This window comes from Aedes albopictus, chromosome 1 (genome assembly GCF_035046485.1).
Source record: "Aedes albopictus strain Foshan chromosome 1, AalbF5, whole genome shotgun sequence".
NCBI lineage: Eukaryota > Metazoa > Arthropoda > Insecta > Diptera > Culicidae > Aedes > Aedes albopictus.
The window spans coordinates 332,819,227-332,836,608 of NC_085136.1; the positions used below are offsets into that span (position 1 = coordinate 332,819,227).

Consider the following 17,382-nt stretch of genomic DNA (forward strand, 5'->3'; position numbering starts at 1 on the left):
ACATCTGAAAGTGTGAAAATTATTAGTCATTTAGCGATCAGGTTGTAGTACTAGATCAACGTATTCAGATATGAATACAAATGCAGTTCTCAATCCTTGTTTATTAAAATACAGAGATTGTCTAAATAACACCTATTTATCACACTCATTGTTCTTTACACGTAATCTAGTACCACGTTCTTCCACTACCACCTTCCACTGCAGTGCACCACCGACGTCAACGGGGCCACTTCGTTTCTCCGTTTTGCCCGCCAACAGTCGCTAGAATACGGAGGAGCATGGGTGTGTTCATCACAGGTTATCCGGAAGTAGTACTCTCCGCCGATTTCCTTCGTCACAGCACGCGCTTTGCAGCGATATTTGTTGTAGCAGGCACATTTCCAGTTGGTGGTGTTGTGCTTCTGCTTCTCGCGGAAATACCCGTAGTTGCCGTGCCACAGCATAAGGCAGCCCTGCGCGGTTTTCCCAAAGTAGGCACCACCAGGAAGACCTACGAATGTGCATAAAACAGGATTAGTTCTGTGCTCACGGTGTTAGTCTAGGTACACTTTTGAAGAAAAACGCGACCGGTTAACATCCGCATCAAGGTTTATTCACAGTGGAAAGTTCAAATTTGTACGCATCTTGGCCGTGGTTATGGGTCGACTTGGTGATTTTCATCATCAACTGACCGTCGACCGCTGTTTTGGTGACGGCCCTGGCACGGCACTTCAGCTTCCCGTACAGTGAACACTTCCAGTGGCAGCTTTTGATGGCCTCGCGGTCCTTGACGTAGGCGAATCCGTTGTACAGCAGCAGCGTCTTCCCACGCTGGGTATAGCCTAGCTTGGCGACCATGTGATTTTTGGGTGGTACTAGAACGGGTAGAAAATGTGAAAAAGTATGTGAGTTTTATAATAACTTTTTGAAAAATGATAACTGATATGACTACATATAATGGAATAGGTGTCACGAGAAATTTGAGATGCTGGAGACATGGTAATGGAATGATAATAAAATTCAATGTTCTGTAAATTTTACATATGTATCTGTTGATTGAGTCGTAGTGTCTCACAAGGGATATTGATTGGACGTTTCAATATTTGCAAGAGATACTCCATAACAAATGTTTTGACGACAATTTCATCAATGAAGTACTAGAATATCGCTAAATTACAGTCGATTGTTTGTTTTATTTCTGCAAGATTTCGTTTTTAAAATTTTACCACCGAACACTCAGAGCTACTCGAGCAACTTTTTGCTTTTCCAGCTTGCTTTACGTTTTTCTAGTAGCTGTTCCCGGTAGCGTTGGTAGTACCGAGCTGACGATAAATGCTGCTTCGCTTTTTGTGTTGCCTTGATAAGCGACGCTCGGTGTTCATCCGCCGTGATGCCATCCTCCTCCCAAGCAACTACAAGTGTTAAAAAGAAACACGAATAATTACGATCTAGTACTTCAGTGATGTCCTCGAAACTAACCTAGCAAACACTTGGTGAAGATGTCGTAGTCTTTCATTGCTTTTCGAGGGTACTGCGGATTGCTAACCCCATGATAAGCGTAATTCTCAAGAGATCTATCGCTGAAAACCCTTCTGATGTGCGTTGGAATATTACGATGATCGCCCACCCGAGATGACACGTAGCGAATCTGAAATTTGTAACAAACATTCAAAGCTGAAATGTGCGCACTTGCGTCGACGGAGGATTACGTATTCTTTCCGAATGAACGGATCTGCTCTGACGGCTTTCTCTAAGCGTTCGATGTCTTCTGCACGTTTCAGAGGAAACGTGAATCCCGCTAATCGAAGTGATCTTGTTGCAGTATTACCTTTTGCGGAGGACGTGGATTTGCTTTGGTCATCATCGGAGGTATGACGAGTGGCTTCATCGGAGCAGATTTCTATCATCATGAACTCTTGGTCTGGAATGGGGAGGAGTTGGTATAATTAGTTTTAGTTTCAAGAAGTTTGTTCTGCTGAAGAATACACGTTAACAGATAATTTTGTTTTATTTGTTTTTTTTTATTTTATTTTATTTTTACTTGAGTGTTGGATTCGAACATTTTCTGATGAAAACATTACTTCTACAAAGTAAAGTATTTCTGAGGTATGGTGTCGTAGTTGTAAGAGTGATTGCATTCCATTAGCACTTTTTCAAAATAAAATAAACCTGTCTTCAGGATGAAAAAAAATGTAAGCATGTTAGAATTCATTATAAAAAGAAAGTACTGATTCCAGAACCTCATTATAAGGCTAAGAGCACTAAAAAAACAATGAAGAAGCTGAGCGTCTTAAAAATGTAAATAATTGAATCATTAAGGTAGACATAAAGTTCATCAAGTCTCAAATGGAGTTCCCTTTCTCTTTTCACAACTTGCTTTCACAATTTTCCTAGCACGGAACATGCGCTGCCGCATCCGGTTTCGACTTTGCTTGATCGCCGACGTCAGCTGGAAGGCAAGCTCGACGTCTGTAAGTCCTTCCGCTTCGTACGCTTCTGCAAAGAGGTGCAAATCGAGTTAGTTACCTACATACGTTTACAAAGTACAATAGAACTAGTGCAGCATACCCATGAAGCAGTTGGAGAATATGTCGTACATTCGCATGGCACGTTTAGTTTGGCCAACAACGTTAACTCCATTGTAATTGTAGCCAATAAGCGATTCGTCCGCGAAAACGTTGTGCACGTAATGGACGATTTTGGTATCCCTAGGCTTGAGCTTCAGAACATCAATCTGCAAGGGAAAATGTGAAATTACGATCTAATACTACACTCTTTTTAATGACAGCAGCACGAATGATACAGAGCCGTTAGACATCATACCCGTTTGGCTTAGTGATAGTTGAATAAGTTATTAGGACAACACGCTTTCTACATTCATTTGTTGTCAGCGTCATTGTATTCACAATGTTAAAAAAAAAAAACAAAATGTTTAAGCAAATAGCGCTGTGGTGATGAAAGTCTCGCTGATTTGCGTTTCTAATAGGTTTTAGGGGCCCAGATAAGTCCTGCCTTTTTTTTTTTTTACTTAATTATTTATTTGAGGCTCATGTGCCAACAGGCATAACGGAGCCGAATCCATTTTTTTTTTATTTCATACAATGTTATGTGTTTGACTAAAACTATGTTAGTTTTGGGGAACCGTAAAACTCGCGGTTTAGTCGAGGTTAGGGGTAACAATAATATTTGAGGAAAGGATAGGGTGATGAGGGCTTTTCGTTGACACTTAACAGCATGATGTGGCGTATTGCTGCTGGACAAACGTAGAGTGGACTAACAACCTGTAACGATACAAACAGACGATTTTCGAAGGGGCACGAGGTGGACAAGTGGAGCAACAAGACTGAGATATCAAACAAAGACACGAGGTGGACAAGTGGAACAACTAGACGAAATTATCAAACGAAGACTTCAGCTTGCTTCAAGAAGTCGTACACAAGCTTCATGTACTCAAGATCAAGTTTACCCAACACATCTCTAATGTCTTCCTTTTCTGGTTTCCCTTGGGCCCTGAGGGAAGCACATAAATCGGATCTGGCAATACCGTATTCGGGGCATTCCCACACAACATGGTTGATATCTTGATAGCCTGCACCACAGCTACAACGATTGCTATCTGTGAGACCTATTCGATAGAAATGCGAGCCCAGAGAGTAGTGATTGGACATAAGTCGACACATTATCTTGATAAAATCTCGACCCATGTCCAACCCCTTGAACCACGCCGTCTTCGATACCTGTGGGAGAATTGAATGTAACCACCTGCCCAATTCCCCTGCATCCCATTTTTGTTGCCAACTGACCAAGGCATGCTGACGAGCAATCGAAAAAAATTCATTGAAGGCGATATGACGGTCATAAATATCGCCTTCCATAGCGCCCACCTTGGCGAGTGAGTCCGCTTTCTCATTGCCCGGGATCGAGCAATGTGAAGGGACCCAAACCAAAGTGATGTTATATGCTTGATGCGATAAAGCACTCAGAATTGATCGAATTTCGCTCAGGAAATACGGGGAGTGCTTCACCGGCCTCATTGAGCGAATAGCCTCAATTGAGCTGAGACTATCCGTGAAAATGAAATATTGATCAGAGGGAAGAGAGGCAATTCGCTCTAATGCATAGTGTATAGCTGCCAATTCTGCGACATATACTGAGCAAGGACTTTGAAGTTTATGGGCGGCGCTATGAAGCTCATTAAATACACCAAATCCAGTGGAATCATTTGTTTTTGACCCGTCAGTGAAAAACCTTCTGTCGCTACTGACTTGACCAAACTTGCTTACAAAAATTTTTGGAATGTGCTCCGATCGGAGCGGATCTGTAAGTCCTGCCTGATGGAACACCAGAGGAATGAGAGGCCCAAAAAGGGATGGCAAAAAAGTAAAAACTTGATTGAGGAACAAAATATGATGAAGAACCCCTACAATCGATCAGAAAGTAAGACTCGTCTAGCTCTGAGAACTGCTCAGAGTTAAAAGTAACACTTGATAAGGCAACCTGCATGAAGAACTACGCACCGATGGAATTGTTAAAGAATTTGTAGCGTCAAATTCTTAGGTATGAACACAGTAAGTGGTAGTAGTTGATATGATATTCTGAAGTGTTATGGAGAATAAACTAATTGTAAACATGTGCATGTTTACCTGGAATTAATGAAAGCGTAATCATGACGAATTGATTCTACAGGTTATTGGACCAGAGTATGTCTCACTAGTATGGTATGTACGAGACCCTTGGGCTACAACGCAGGATAGCATCAATGGGAAAGATAGATGATACAGAACAACTGGACGTCTGATGCCTGCTCAATCAATCAAATAATCTTAAGTATTCCGAAGGAGAGTCAAGTTACGATTTTATACATTAGAATGTTGAGGAACCCAACGGTGATAGAGATCGATGATCAACCGATATTGAACGACTGCGGTGATTGTTTTCAGTACACGTACAAAAAATTGAAAAATGTAGCTTTCAGTACGCTACGTCTGAATCTGAATACCTTATAAATTTTTCTTGTGTTGTCTTTTGAAAGACAACCGTGACTGGTAAACTAAAACAAAAAAAAATTAAAAAAAACTAAATATCGGAATTATAGAGTGCTGTCGAAAAATTTCAGCTCTGATAGATATTATGCCAAATGGACATGATGCCATACAACCTGCATGCTTATTATTTCAAGCCCTCCAATCTAGTACCACACGCTTGCCAGTTACTTACATATTCCTGCCTGATTGTGGAATCCTTCTTCACAAGTTGTTCCAACTGTTCCACTTCCGTTCCTTCGTTAAGAGGAAAGATGATTCCAGATAGGATTAGTCTAGTTCCAGTATTAATCATTTGCGGCGGCGGATGTGCTTTTTCCTTTTTGATCTTGATCTTTGCTGATGGGGCATTTGCCTGAATTTTATAACGACCGTCGGCGGTGCGGACGAAATAAAAGTTTTCTTCTGTTGACTTTTCCTTGGCCATGATTTTTCCTGTAAGAGGTGAGAATTAGGGCGTGGTTAGTGAGAAATCGAAGAATCTAGTTCTGTATGTAGATATAATAAATAAAAAGAAAAGGTCTGGTTTCATTCTTTATTTTTACATCTGCACTAGCGCTTTCCACCCGCAGGATGGTTATGGAGTTCGCTTTCTCTTTTCACAACTTGCTTTCACAATTTTCCTAGCGCGGAACATGCGCTGCCGTATCCGATTTCGACTTTGCTTGATCGCCGACGTCAGCTGGTAGGCAAGCTCAAACTCTGTAAGTTCCTCCGCTTCGTACGCTTCTGCAAAGAGGTGAAAATCGAGCTAGTTAACTTCTTACGTTCAGCACAATAGAACTAGTCCAGCATACCCATGAAGCAGTTGGAAAATATGTCATACATTCGCATGGCGCGTTTGCCATGGCCATTATTGTAATTATAGTCAATAAGTGAATCATCCGTGAAAACGTTGTGCATGTAATGGACGATTTGCGTATCCCTAGGCTTAAGCTTCAGAACATTAATCTGCAATGTAAAAAAGAAATCATGTACTAGGACTGTATGTTTTCGTAAACCGGAACATCGTTTGGCACAAAGCCGTTCGACATCATACCGTTTTGCAACAATCAAAGTATAAGAAGAGATCGGAGACGGCTCTGATGGCATATGACATGCAAACTTTTTTTTTCAAGCTGATCAATTTATGGTCATAATCTAGTACCTCACGCTTGGCTGTTACTCACATATTCCTGCCTGATTGTAGAATTCTTCTTCACAAGTTGTTCCAACTGTTCCACTTCTGTTCCTTCGTTTAGGGGAAAGATGATTCCAGATCGAATCAGTCTGGTTCCAGTATTAACCATTTTCTGCTGTGGATGTGCTTTTTCCTTCTTGATTTTTGATGAAGGGGCATTTGCATGAATTTTATAGCGACCATCGGCGGTGCGGACGAAGAAGAATTTTTCTTCCGTTGACTTTTCCTTGACGACGATTTTTCCTGTAAGGGGTGAGAATTAGGCGGTGATTAGTGAGAAATCGAAGAATCTAGTACGGCATGCATAAATGATATGAAAAAAAAAAACTAAAAATCTAGTGTTTTATTCTTTATTTTTACATCTGCACTAGCGATTTCCACCCGCCGAATGGTTATGGATCTGATTCTTGAGAACCAGACCTCCACTACCGTCCAGGGTAATTATCCGGGCGCGACACTTCAGCGAACGACTCTTCGAACACAACCAGTAGGTTTTATCTTTGTGAGTGTTATTGCGAGTGAAAACGTGGCCACCCATCAGCAACGTTGGACGTCCCGTACGGCCCATCACCACTCGCAGATCTAACGGAGATAGCAGGCGCGTTGATCGATAAGAACCGTCATCACTATCGCTATCTGATTCCGCCGGAGGGTTCTGGTACTTCCTTGAGATTTCGGCTGTTGAGGAAAACGAACATTGAATATAAGTGTGTCAGATATGATTGATGAGAGGAGATCGCCTGATCAAAATTCACGTTTTGCACTGCAAACATCTTGCGCTTTATTTTTCAAAGTCATCTAACGATTCATTCCTAAACGTACGGCGGATGATTGTGAGGCCGAACGCCGTGGATTATATTCGAACTATTGACACATGTGGTAATCCTGGCTGGACACTTTAGGGTTATGACTTTGGCGCATTTCCAGTAGATTCTCGTTCCCTGGGAGAAAGACCTCCCGAAGCTGTACCCATCGATGGTGATTATGACTTTGCCCATTTGGCTGAAACCATGACTAATAGTATGACAAGACGGGTCCAATATTCTCGATCGCCGTTCTGCAATCAAGGAAATTTAAATACGTTATTAAATTTGGATTTGATTTAAAAAAAAAAAACGAGGAATAAGCTGCAAATCAATAGGGCATGATCGATGGAGTATTAGATTTGTAGTAATAAGCTGGATTTGTGTATTGTGAGGTGATAAAACTAATGAATGGTCCAAACAGCGTGGGTATTACAATTTGCTAATTGAATGAAATTTTGGGACACTGTGACATGGTATTCTCCATTTCTTGTCTCTCCAACGACATAGTGACCTATAGTGTTGCTCAAATTAGGCAAGACATTTTACTAACAAGGGTTTTTACACAATCTTATTGCAAAAACGGAAGATTTATCATACTACCATACAAAAATCCAGTTCACTACTACAGATCTAGTACCGCACCGATCGCGCCCTATCACTTAAATTATTTATTTTGCTTAAATCACGGAGAAATAAGCTGTAAACTTACTTATGACTCTGGAACCTCTTGCACGTTTTGTAGAATTCGATGCCCATGGTTTGAAACCTGCATTAATGAATTAAAAATAAAAATGTTAATACAACTTAATGTCACCAGTAGTCACCAGCAACGCTGGACGTCGATGAAGACCATCTCCCCATTCCCATATCCAATACTACTCGGGCCTTCGACTATCGACAATAGCAAATCGCTATCCTGCACGAGACATATATTTGAAACAAGTCTCAAGAACAGTTCATTGTACAAAATGCTCGCTTTGCATTGCAGTTAGCTTCATCACTGTGCTTTATTCATTTCTAGACGTCCGGTGGATGAGTGTGAGGCCGAATGCTGTAGAAAATTTTCGAACTATTAACGGAAGTGATAATTCTGGCTGAGCACTTTTTGGTTTTGACTCTGGAACATTTCCAGTAGATTCTCGATCCCTGTGCTGAGGATCTTCGGAACCTGTACCCATCGATGGTTACTATGGCTTTACCCGTTTCACTGAAACTGTAACTGACCATGTGGCAGGACGGGTCCAATATTCTTGTATGTGGTCCTGCAGAAAGAAAAAGGAAAAATCATTATTATTTCACATTGGTTTTAGATTAGATTAAGCAAAAAATTTGTGTTGGGGAACGTTGTCCCTATGTCGACGAAACACATATTGATAGCAGTGTGTACTTCACATCAGCTTCAATGCTGTAATATATTTAAACAATGATATAATATACACTTAAAAATAACAATAATTATCTTACATAACAGTTTCACATTGATCCTACTAGAGACGCAAGCTATCCAACACAACTGCTAGATCTTTGTAGGCTATTCCATTGTTCAGATAACACCTATCTCTATGGCAGTGATGCCAGTTTCACTCAAACACTTCCCAATTCGCGGTAACAGTTGGAATGAGTTTACATTAAATGGAACTGCAATATATTTAGCCTAATTTTCAATAAATGTCTTCAGAATTTCACTTTACTTCAGATCAAATTATGTACTAACTGGCTTCCGAAGTTACTTCGAAAGGTACATCTTTCAAGAGTTATGTTAGCCATCTTACGTGGAAAATAAGTTCTACTGTCAATGAAAGTTGAAACGTCCACATGCATCATGTAAAAGTGAACGTCACTGTCATACGTTGCCTTTGAAAATGTGGCGAAAAATACGCATATGTTTAATTAATTGGTTGAATGAAAAGTGTGTCTCAAGTAATATTTTAATGATTTATTAGTCCTGTAGAGGATTTGAGAACCATTATAAAACTTCATTCCTTTTATTATGATGATTGCTCTTAGAACCAATTCAAGTCTATTTGACTAAAAATTTGTTACTTGGGTTGAAGTGTGTTATTTATGTACTTATTTTTAACTTTAAATTTTGTAAGAGGAAAAAGCCCCTTTGAGTGATTTCCAAGGGTTAAAGTGTGTGTGACAGAACATTCTTCCAATGCGTCAACTAGTTTTTAAAATCTGATCATTCGATCTTAATTTTGAAACAGTGATTACTGTACATTGACCTACCTACAAATCTGGACTTGTTCTTGCTTTTGTGGCTAGCAGAACTCCGTGTATTCGTGTTCCAACCTGCAACAAATAAATATACAATGTGTAATTATTGTTGAACTTAGCATGAATTCCAGTAGTTACTGAAACAACCAAATGATTCGTAAACAATATATTTGTCCATAGCAGCGTGGTATTGTAAGTATTAGAAAGTACTTAAAGTACTAGAGGGATTCACAGAATTTGTCGAATCTTATTCAACAGAACGGCCTCCCGTCTATTCATTGCCCCTCCCTCGGCATTAGCAGCGAAGCCTTCCGATACATTTGTAAATCGTGATTGTGTTGGTCGTTGGTCAGTCTTACGTAGGTGACGCCTTCGATGGCTGTGGTTATCGCACGAGCACGGCATTTCTGGCGCCGAAACAGAGCACACCGCAAATTAGTCGAATCGGGGAAGTCTCGATCTTTGACGTACTCGAACCCATGGTAGATCAACTTTTTGGCCTTGCGTTGGCTAAGCCCGAACCGAGCTACCTCCATGTCCGACACCTGTTCCAGGTTGTTTGCGTAGACTTTGGAGCGTCTTCTGTTGAGAACTGTTGGAAGATAGGGGAATATTACTGGAATTGTTTGAGGCGAAGATATGAAATGTAGTACTGGATTGGAAACACTGTAACGAAAAATTCTTATTCCGCAATAATCATAGTTCATTATCTTTTATTCATAAACCCTCTTAATTGCACAGTTTGGGCAAATGAAGCAGCGGCAGCTAGTGCGCTACTACTTCCAACCAGTAGACTATCGTTAAGAAATGATCCCGCCAAGGCTGAGGTACTTGGATCTAACATCGGCGGAAGAAGCCTATTTCTCCTACTAGCAACACCACCGGTGGCACTCGACGACGTGTCGTGGTTGTGCGCATGCTTCACGTTCATGCGCGAGTTGATCTCATCAATCACGACAATGCACGGGCACTTGCACTTGTAGTACTGGTTGCACTTCCAGTACTGCTTGTTGTTACGATGGCGATTCCGGAAGAATGTTACCCCATTTACCACCAGCAGATGGCGACCGCTCCGTTGGGATGTTTTAAAACTAAACTGAGGCGACGAGAGAAGTGTTTGGAATTGAAATTGCTGCATGAAACTCGTACTCAGCGAGGCTGTAACGGGATGGAAGCGAAAAAGCATATGATGAAGTACTAGATTATCACACACGACTATGTAGTACATAGTTCCATACACACGTGATCCATGAATCATGAAATAACACCTTTTGTCAATGAAGTGTTAAGCATGCAGTACTAGTTCATGATTACAATGTTCATGCGAGTCAACTTAATAATATTTTAACAATAATAGTAACAAGATAGTTATTTACTTAATGCATTTATCGAATTTTCTATTTTTTTCAACTTAATGTGTGGTTAATTATACCAGTTTTCATACTCCGCTAAAAAGATCATTGATTGGATATAATAGTTCATGATCGAGAATGGAAATCATCGTTCTACCAGCCACAGGAATCCTTCAAGCAAATATGTTGTGCCTGGAAACAAAAAGGCCTAGTGATTATTGGGAAAATAAAATTTTAATTACTAACTCACAAAATCAGTTTGATTCCATAATCTAAATGCTTGCTTCCATTGGCTAGTGTTATCATACAGTGCAGTACTAGAACGGCCCGTGATTATGCGTGGGATAGCGTACCACCAGATTCTCTTCGCCATTTTTCAGCGTATAGGTCAGCACCCGCGCTTTGCATTTGTCCATGCCGGCCCTGGCGCAGGACCAGTACGTTTTGTTTGCACACTCCTTGTTTTTGGTAAAGCTGAACTCGCCCACCTTCAATTTGCGACTGCCCCTGAAACCGGTCACGTACCGAACGTAGAAATCTGGAATGGAAATCAGGAAATTGATTAGTGACGTTCTCAAAGGTTGGTGTACTGGTTGAAATGAAGTACTAGATTTCAGACGGAATGTTTGATTTATTTGTTTGTTGTTAACTATTGTTGTTAGCCCAAATTTAAAAAGTACTAGATTATAATAATACAGCATGCTTTGACAGATATAATTGTTACTAAGCACTCTACGAAATCGCCTCGTCAAGAGCATTCAAATCCAGAGGCTCGTCCTTGTACATGATCGGCACCGGATTAACGGCGGGTTCAATAACCGGACCACGTGCCAGCCGCGAATGCGGATGATTGTGTTGAAACTTGTTAAGCTTGATTTGATTGCCGTTTCGGGTTACGGCTCGTGCCCCGCAGGTTCTCTTCTTGTTACATTCCCACATGGTTGCTTGGTCGGCAACACGTCTCCGTAAATACTCGTATCCTTGGTAGAAAAGATTGAGATTACCCTTGCGATTCTCTACGTACTGGAACGCATCCACAGTGAACCATTGCTCAGTTTGCTTCTTCGGTTTAGATGTACGACACTTGTACGCTGTGGGAAGTGAAAAAGTTTATACAATTAGGTATTAGAGGCTCAACTGATAATCTCTGTAGATATATAAAAAAAATCTTAGTCCAATGTTTACTGTTTTATTATAATAATAAAATTATATTTATTCTAACGTTGGCAGTCACCGTTTGCATTGCAAATATTCCAAGTTCACATCGCAGTACTAAAATTTGGGAATAATTTCAATTATTTTTGAAGATGTCTGATTTTCCATGGACGGTGTTTTCCAGGCGTTCAATATTGTCGACGATTTTGTAAAAGAAATATTAGCATAGTTGAGTAAATGCAGGCGTTTTCCCTAATATATGTAGAATGCGAATTAAAACTTAATGAACAGAGTGATTCAAGAGTCGTTTATCGATTCCAAGATGTTGCAATCTAGTACTGCAGTGTTCTTTACGGAATGATCTTAACCATGCGAACTTCCTGCACCATAACAAATCATTACTTCTTAGCATAGCTGGAAAATTTTCACACTTCTATCAATAAAGCTCTTCCCCGACTTCAGCACCATCCTGCGTTGTAACGCTTGAAGGGTTTCTTCGATATCCTCTGCTACGTACTTTGTGGTTAAGTCGGGCAATGACCTTAACGATAGATATTCTTAAACTTGCTTCCGTAACCCCATGCGAAAGCCATGCATCTGCAAAATGAATCACTTATGAATAACAACAGCTTTAGTTGATCAAGTACACCTCCACCTACCAACCATACAATCGGTAAATATGATATACTTCCGCATTGCTTTCTTCTTCTTCGCTCGGTTCGTTTTCCCGTAATAGTTGTATCCCAGAAGTGCCTCGTCGGAAAACAGGTCTGCAAAAACATTAGATGGATCCTGATGGTGAGGTTTCACTTCCTGCAACAACGCTACCTGTTGGAAAATATCGAAAATATGTCAGTTCGGAGTACTAGATTACTTGACCACCGCATTGCTTACATATTGATCACGAATGAGCTGATCTCTTCGAGCGGTGTACTCCAAACGATCCACTTCCTCTTCTGATTGCAGCGGAAAGACGAATCCCTCGACGGCAGCGACGATGATCGGTTTGCTCTGTTGAGCACGGAAAGGCATCGTAGTAATCGTCCTTGCTGATCGTGGGACTGGCGATATGATCAGTTCTACAATTATTTGAATGTAAATGGGATTATTTCAAGACGACTTATTCTGACTGTACTAAAATAACTGATTTTTTTTTGTTTCAGAAGCTTAGACATACATCAATATATTAATCAGAGTTGCTTTATTGATTTATTCATCAACCAGAATAAACTACCATGAAGGCGTCTCTAAGTCTAAATGATTACAAATAAACTAAGACGCTTCAACGCTCCTAAAAAATGAAGTGTAGAATTAGCATAAGTTAAAATACACATAAAAAAAAAAAAAAAAAAAAAAAAAAAAAAAAAAAAAAAAAAAAAAAAAAAAAAAAAAAAAAACGCTCCTAAAGTATTCAACCGATTACAACTGCTCTTTCGAATTGAATATACCAAATGAAGTCCCTACAATCAGCAGGAAGTACTAGATTATCGCCGAAAAACTGATCGCCATCACTTTTTTCGACTTGCACGCACACCCGCCGCTCGATTTTCTTGTTTGCGTTGCTCCAGTAGCTGCCGCAGGGCTCCACTTTTTCGGCGGTCCATCTTCAGTGGATGGTTGTGTTCCATCTCGATAATCTTCACCTTGGGGTCATCCTTATCGGTGTGGGCACGTGCTTTGCATCTGTAACACAAAAAGGCGAGTAAGATATGGCACATCAGCTACAGTTCAGATGACAATACTCACCCTAAGGGTTTGTAGTGCACGCAACGGTAGATAATTTTGTTATCTTTAATCCGATCACGTGTGTAGCGGAAGCCATCGATGCATAGCTGTAAGCCTCCACGAGCGCTCAACACGTATTGTACTTCGGTAACATCTGTTGGATGACAAAATATCGTTACAAACTGCTCCAAAGTAAATTATGAAAAGAACAGACATGAAAATGAAGTACTAGAATGATTATTTTAATTTATACCCACAGATGTTTTTCAATATAAAAAAAGAAACATTTTTAACTCATGAAAAAAGAATTTATTTACTGCTTCTTAAAGTTTGAAGCTTAATCCCAGCAGCGTGTCACCAGGATCGACACCATGATTGTGCACAGACCGCACAAATTCATATGATGGCTCGCCCCACTTTGAGATTCGCTCGACTATCCGAGCCTTACACCTGAAACGAAGAAAACGAATGTTGTTAACAATCAGAACTGGAAGCATTCGCGAAGGGCACTCACTGAAGCTTCTTTGCCTGGCAGCATCGCCAGCTGGTGGATTTGTGTCGTCTTTTCTCCGCATCGAAAAGATATCCCAGGTGACATATTCGTCGATTGCCACGATTGTTCACCGTGTAGGTTACTGGTGCTAGGGAAAATTGTATGATATGATTAGAAAGTTTACATTGAGGTACTAGAGAATCACTTTTCGACTGAAAATTCACAGTTTATGGTATGAATAATGTACATTATGTCTTGTCTGCATGTGCTAAGACAGCATAGAAAACAAGCAAAAAATAATCACTGATGTACTAGAAGACCACTAAATGATCTTCCAAGTTTAGGTATTTTGACAATCTTGGTCCGACATGTTTTTTCCTCAGCTGTGGAATAGCAAGAGCTTAAACAACATTTTGAAATTGAAGAATTTATGCATATGGTGCGTGACAATTTGTTGAGGTAGAAAAAAGACCATTCCATTAACTGAAAATTGGCAGCTCATTGTACATCTGATGCACATCATGCCGAGTCAGAATTTGAGAAGTTCAGATGTTGAGCAAAAAGATCACCATAAGAGTTATTGAAGACTACTGTTGTACTAGATCATGTCAATTGCAAGGCTGAATTTGAAAAGCTCTTTTTGGCTTTCTGTTTGGCCATGGCTTTGGTAAAATGTTGAAGACAAGAGAACAACATAGTACATGGCGACCGTGACAATACAGATAATTCGAAAATAATACTATAATTTCAGAATATTGCTTCAAGGTAATATAAAAGAACAAATAAGATTGTGAAGCAAATATTATTTTGAAAAAAAAACAACAAAATAATCAATGAAAAAACTCAGTTGTCGGTTAGCTATGGCTGAGGTACTAGAAGTAGCGCATTTATTTATCTAGAGGAACTTTTCTTTCTTCGCTCGGTTACGAGCGGATGATTGTGCGAGTGTTTGATTACGATTTTCTTCTGGCCACTGCGATCCCGGACGGCGTTGGCACGAGCCTTGCAGCTATAAGGAGTACAAGAGTGAATGGTAAAATATGAAATACTAGAGCAAGCTTTCGCATAGCCATACCAATGTGTACGATGTTGGGCACATTTCCACGAGGTAAAACTGTTACGTTCTTTATCCCTGGTAAAGGTGAACCCGTCGAGCAATAGCAGCGGAGTTCCACGACTACTGATCGTATACTGGACATGAGGTGGTTCGGTTCCATTTTCTGCTACCGAGTGCAAAGACATGCGTAAACAACAGAGTAAATGAGACAAACAGTTTGCCACAGATTAGTTTACCGCTCCAAGCAGCTGTAAAAAATAATTCAATGAAACAAAGAACTAAATTTCTAGTGATAAAATGAGATATGTCGTTTGAGTGATTTTGATCGTTTAAAGAATCGATTGATCAGACCATTACTTGTTCTTTTAAGTACCTTGCCTTAACCCTGTAGTTTTTGCATTGTAAAAGTTACATCTGTAAATAAGTAAGAGTAATCAAAGACCACGTGGTTAAATCGAACGAAGTACTAGAACTACATAAACCAGATTCAGATTTTCAGTTTATTTGTTTTGTGTATATCGATTCAAATAAGCAGTTCATTTGGACAATACACCATATTTTGTAAAATTTCAGGATTAGGAAGAGTTAAACTGTCGCTTCCTCTATATTAATTTTCCTACGTATTCTCTCCCTCTGACGTTCCTCCATCAGCTGCTTTCGCTGGCCCAATCTCCGTCGTTCCGTTACGACGGCGTGATTGTGCGATCCACGAATGTTAACTGCACCGGTGTTCTCCAGATAGGTTGTGACCGCAGCCTTGCATCCTAGAGGTCTCGATTGGCAACACTCCCAGATTGTATACCGCTCGGTTCGCTTTTTACGGGTGAAAGAGTGGCCATTTACGATCAATCTACGCGATTTGTTGGTCGCAATGTATTGGACGGTTGGATGGTCTACATCAAGAACTGAAATGAAATTCGTTGTATTAGTAAGCAAATGGTTTAAACCGTGTCAATCAGTGCTGCCACTTTCAAACTGAGAAAGCTAGACTTGAGCAGAGAAGTTGGGAATTTATTTTTTCTTCACAATATTGACCACAAACAGCAGCAATTTAATATTCCTTTTGAGGCTTAGAGTTTTTTTCTACTGTAGGTTTTCATAACTGGTCGCATTGTGACGTTTTTGGAACGATCTCTGAAAACGGGGTGATTGTGCTGCCCTTGAATTGAAATGCGAGCTTGTTTTCCATCCTTGGTTCGTTCCGTGCTAGCCTGTACTGGGCAGCTGAAAGTAAATAAAAAAAAAAGTTCGATATCTCAATAATGCGAAATTATATCATGCGATATAAGTACTAGAATACTGGGTCAAGAAGCACATAATACTCTAATTATTTAAATACATTAAATAGCTTTCAATAAATACTTTTGATTTTGTTGCAAATTAAAGTAGAACCTTGCAATTATAGTACTACAATTGGTTTTATACTTACTCATATTCAGAAAACTGAAGACACTGCCATAATCCTACGTTGTTCACCGATTTCCATGGTTTGAACAAATAATTATTGATCGATAGTTGTATACCTTGTTTTGTCTGCACATAGGCTACGTCATTTTTTGCTGAAAAACATACAAATGATTAGCATTCTAGTATAACGACAGAGTCTTCAACTCAGAATCAAACACGAACTACAATTTTACAGTATCGCAAACAGCTTTATTCGGGGAAATAGTTAATTCTGACTTGATGAACACAAATTGATTCGAAAATTCTGCTCATCATTCCGCTCCAATTCGCTGTCGATCGCTTCGTCTTTGTCTGTTTCCTATGATTCCATGATTGTGTTTGCCATTGTAGGAAATAAGTTTGCCATTGGGCTCATTAATGGACGTAGCCCGGGCGGCACATTTGTAACTGTAAATAAAGGGTCATCAGTATCCACAGATTCCAGAAAACAGTCAAAGTTCTGCTCAAACAGCATAAAATTAGATTATATAAAAATTTAACTTATAGCTACAAATCTAGTACCGTGTCCTAAAGATACACTTTTAATTTGTGAGTGTAGACAGTGGATGATTCACTAAAATTTTGAGGATTTGTTCAGCAAACTCTGCTGATCATCAGCAACGTTTTGCTGAAATTAAGCCAATTTTGCTGAAAATTCATCATAAAACTTCGATGGACCCTTTAGCTAGGCAAAATTCTGCAAAATATTACTTTGGTGGAAGAATTTGATAAGTATTTATTTACCCTAATGCTAAATTATCCCAACAGCCATATATATATATGAGAGAAGATTGATAAGAAGGTACTAGAATACTCACCGCACATCATTGTAGTGTTTACACCGCAAACGAATTGTGTTCTTACGCGCCTCTTTTCGAATGAAACTGTGCCCACCAATGAACAGCCTTCGAAAGCCCTTTTGGTTGA

At 39.9% G+C, this 17,382-nt stretch overlaps 1 protein-coding gene and 1 long non-coding RNA gene across 3 annotated transcripts; both read right to left on the minus strand.

Moving 5' to 3' along the window:
- Positions 1-9,759: 9,759 nt before the first annotated feature.
- Positions 9,760-12,942, minus strand: LOC134287861 (uncharacterized). Of its 2 annotated transcripts, XR_009997603.1 has the most exons (4): positions 12,629-12,942; positions 12,394-12,562; positions 10,830-12,331; positions 9,760-10,771 (listed from the first exon to the last, which is right to left on the minus strand). XR_009997603.1 is itself a non-coding variant. In XM_062850939.1 (3 exons), the coding sequence occupies exons 1-3, from the start codon at positions 12,764-12,766 to the stop codon at positions 12,171-12,173; spliced, it is 468 nt and encodes a 155-aa protein (XP_062706923.1). In that variant the 5' UTR covers positions 12,767-12,942; the 3' UTR covers positions 10,792-12,170. The 2 variants fall into 2 exon arrangements, 1 of the variants encoding a protein (XP_062706923.1); XM_062850939.1 differs by lacking the exon at positions 9,760-10,771 and having other exon boundaries at positions 10,792-12,331.
- Positions 12,943-13,209: 267 nt separating this feature from the next.
- On the minus strand, positions 13,210-15,964 carry LOC134287862 (uncharacterized). The gene is made up of 4 exons (XR_009997604.1): positions 13,974-15,964; positions 13,777-13,909; positions 13,481-13,613; positions 13,210-13,417 (listed from the first exon to the last, which is right to left on the minus strand). It is a non-coding gene; the product is annotated as an uncharacterized LOC134287862 (long non-coding RNA).
- Between the last annotated feature and the right edge of the window lie 1,418 nt (positions 15,965-17,382).

Bases quoted from the DNA above. Each gene is read 5' to 3' on its own strand.
- LOC134287861 (XM_062850939.1), bottom strand. From the start codon at position 12,766: ATGCCTTTCCGTGCTCAACAGAGCAAACCGATCATCGTCGCTGCCGTC. The intron at 12,563-12,628 runs GTAAGCAATGCG...ATTTTCCAACAG, and splicing joins AGCTCATTCGTGATCAATAT to GTAGCGTTGTTGCAGGAAGT. The intron at 12,332-12,393 runs GTAGGTGGAGGT...TTCATTTTGCAG, and splicing joins ATTTACCGATTGTATGGTTG to ATGCATGGCTTTCGCATGGG.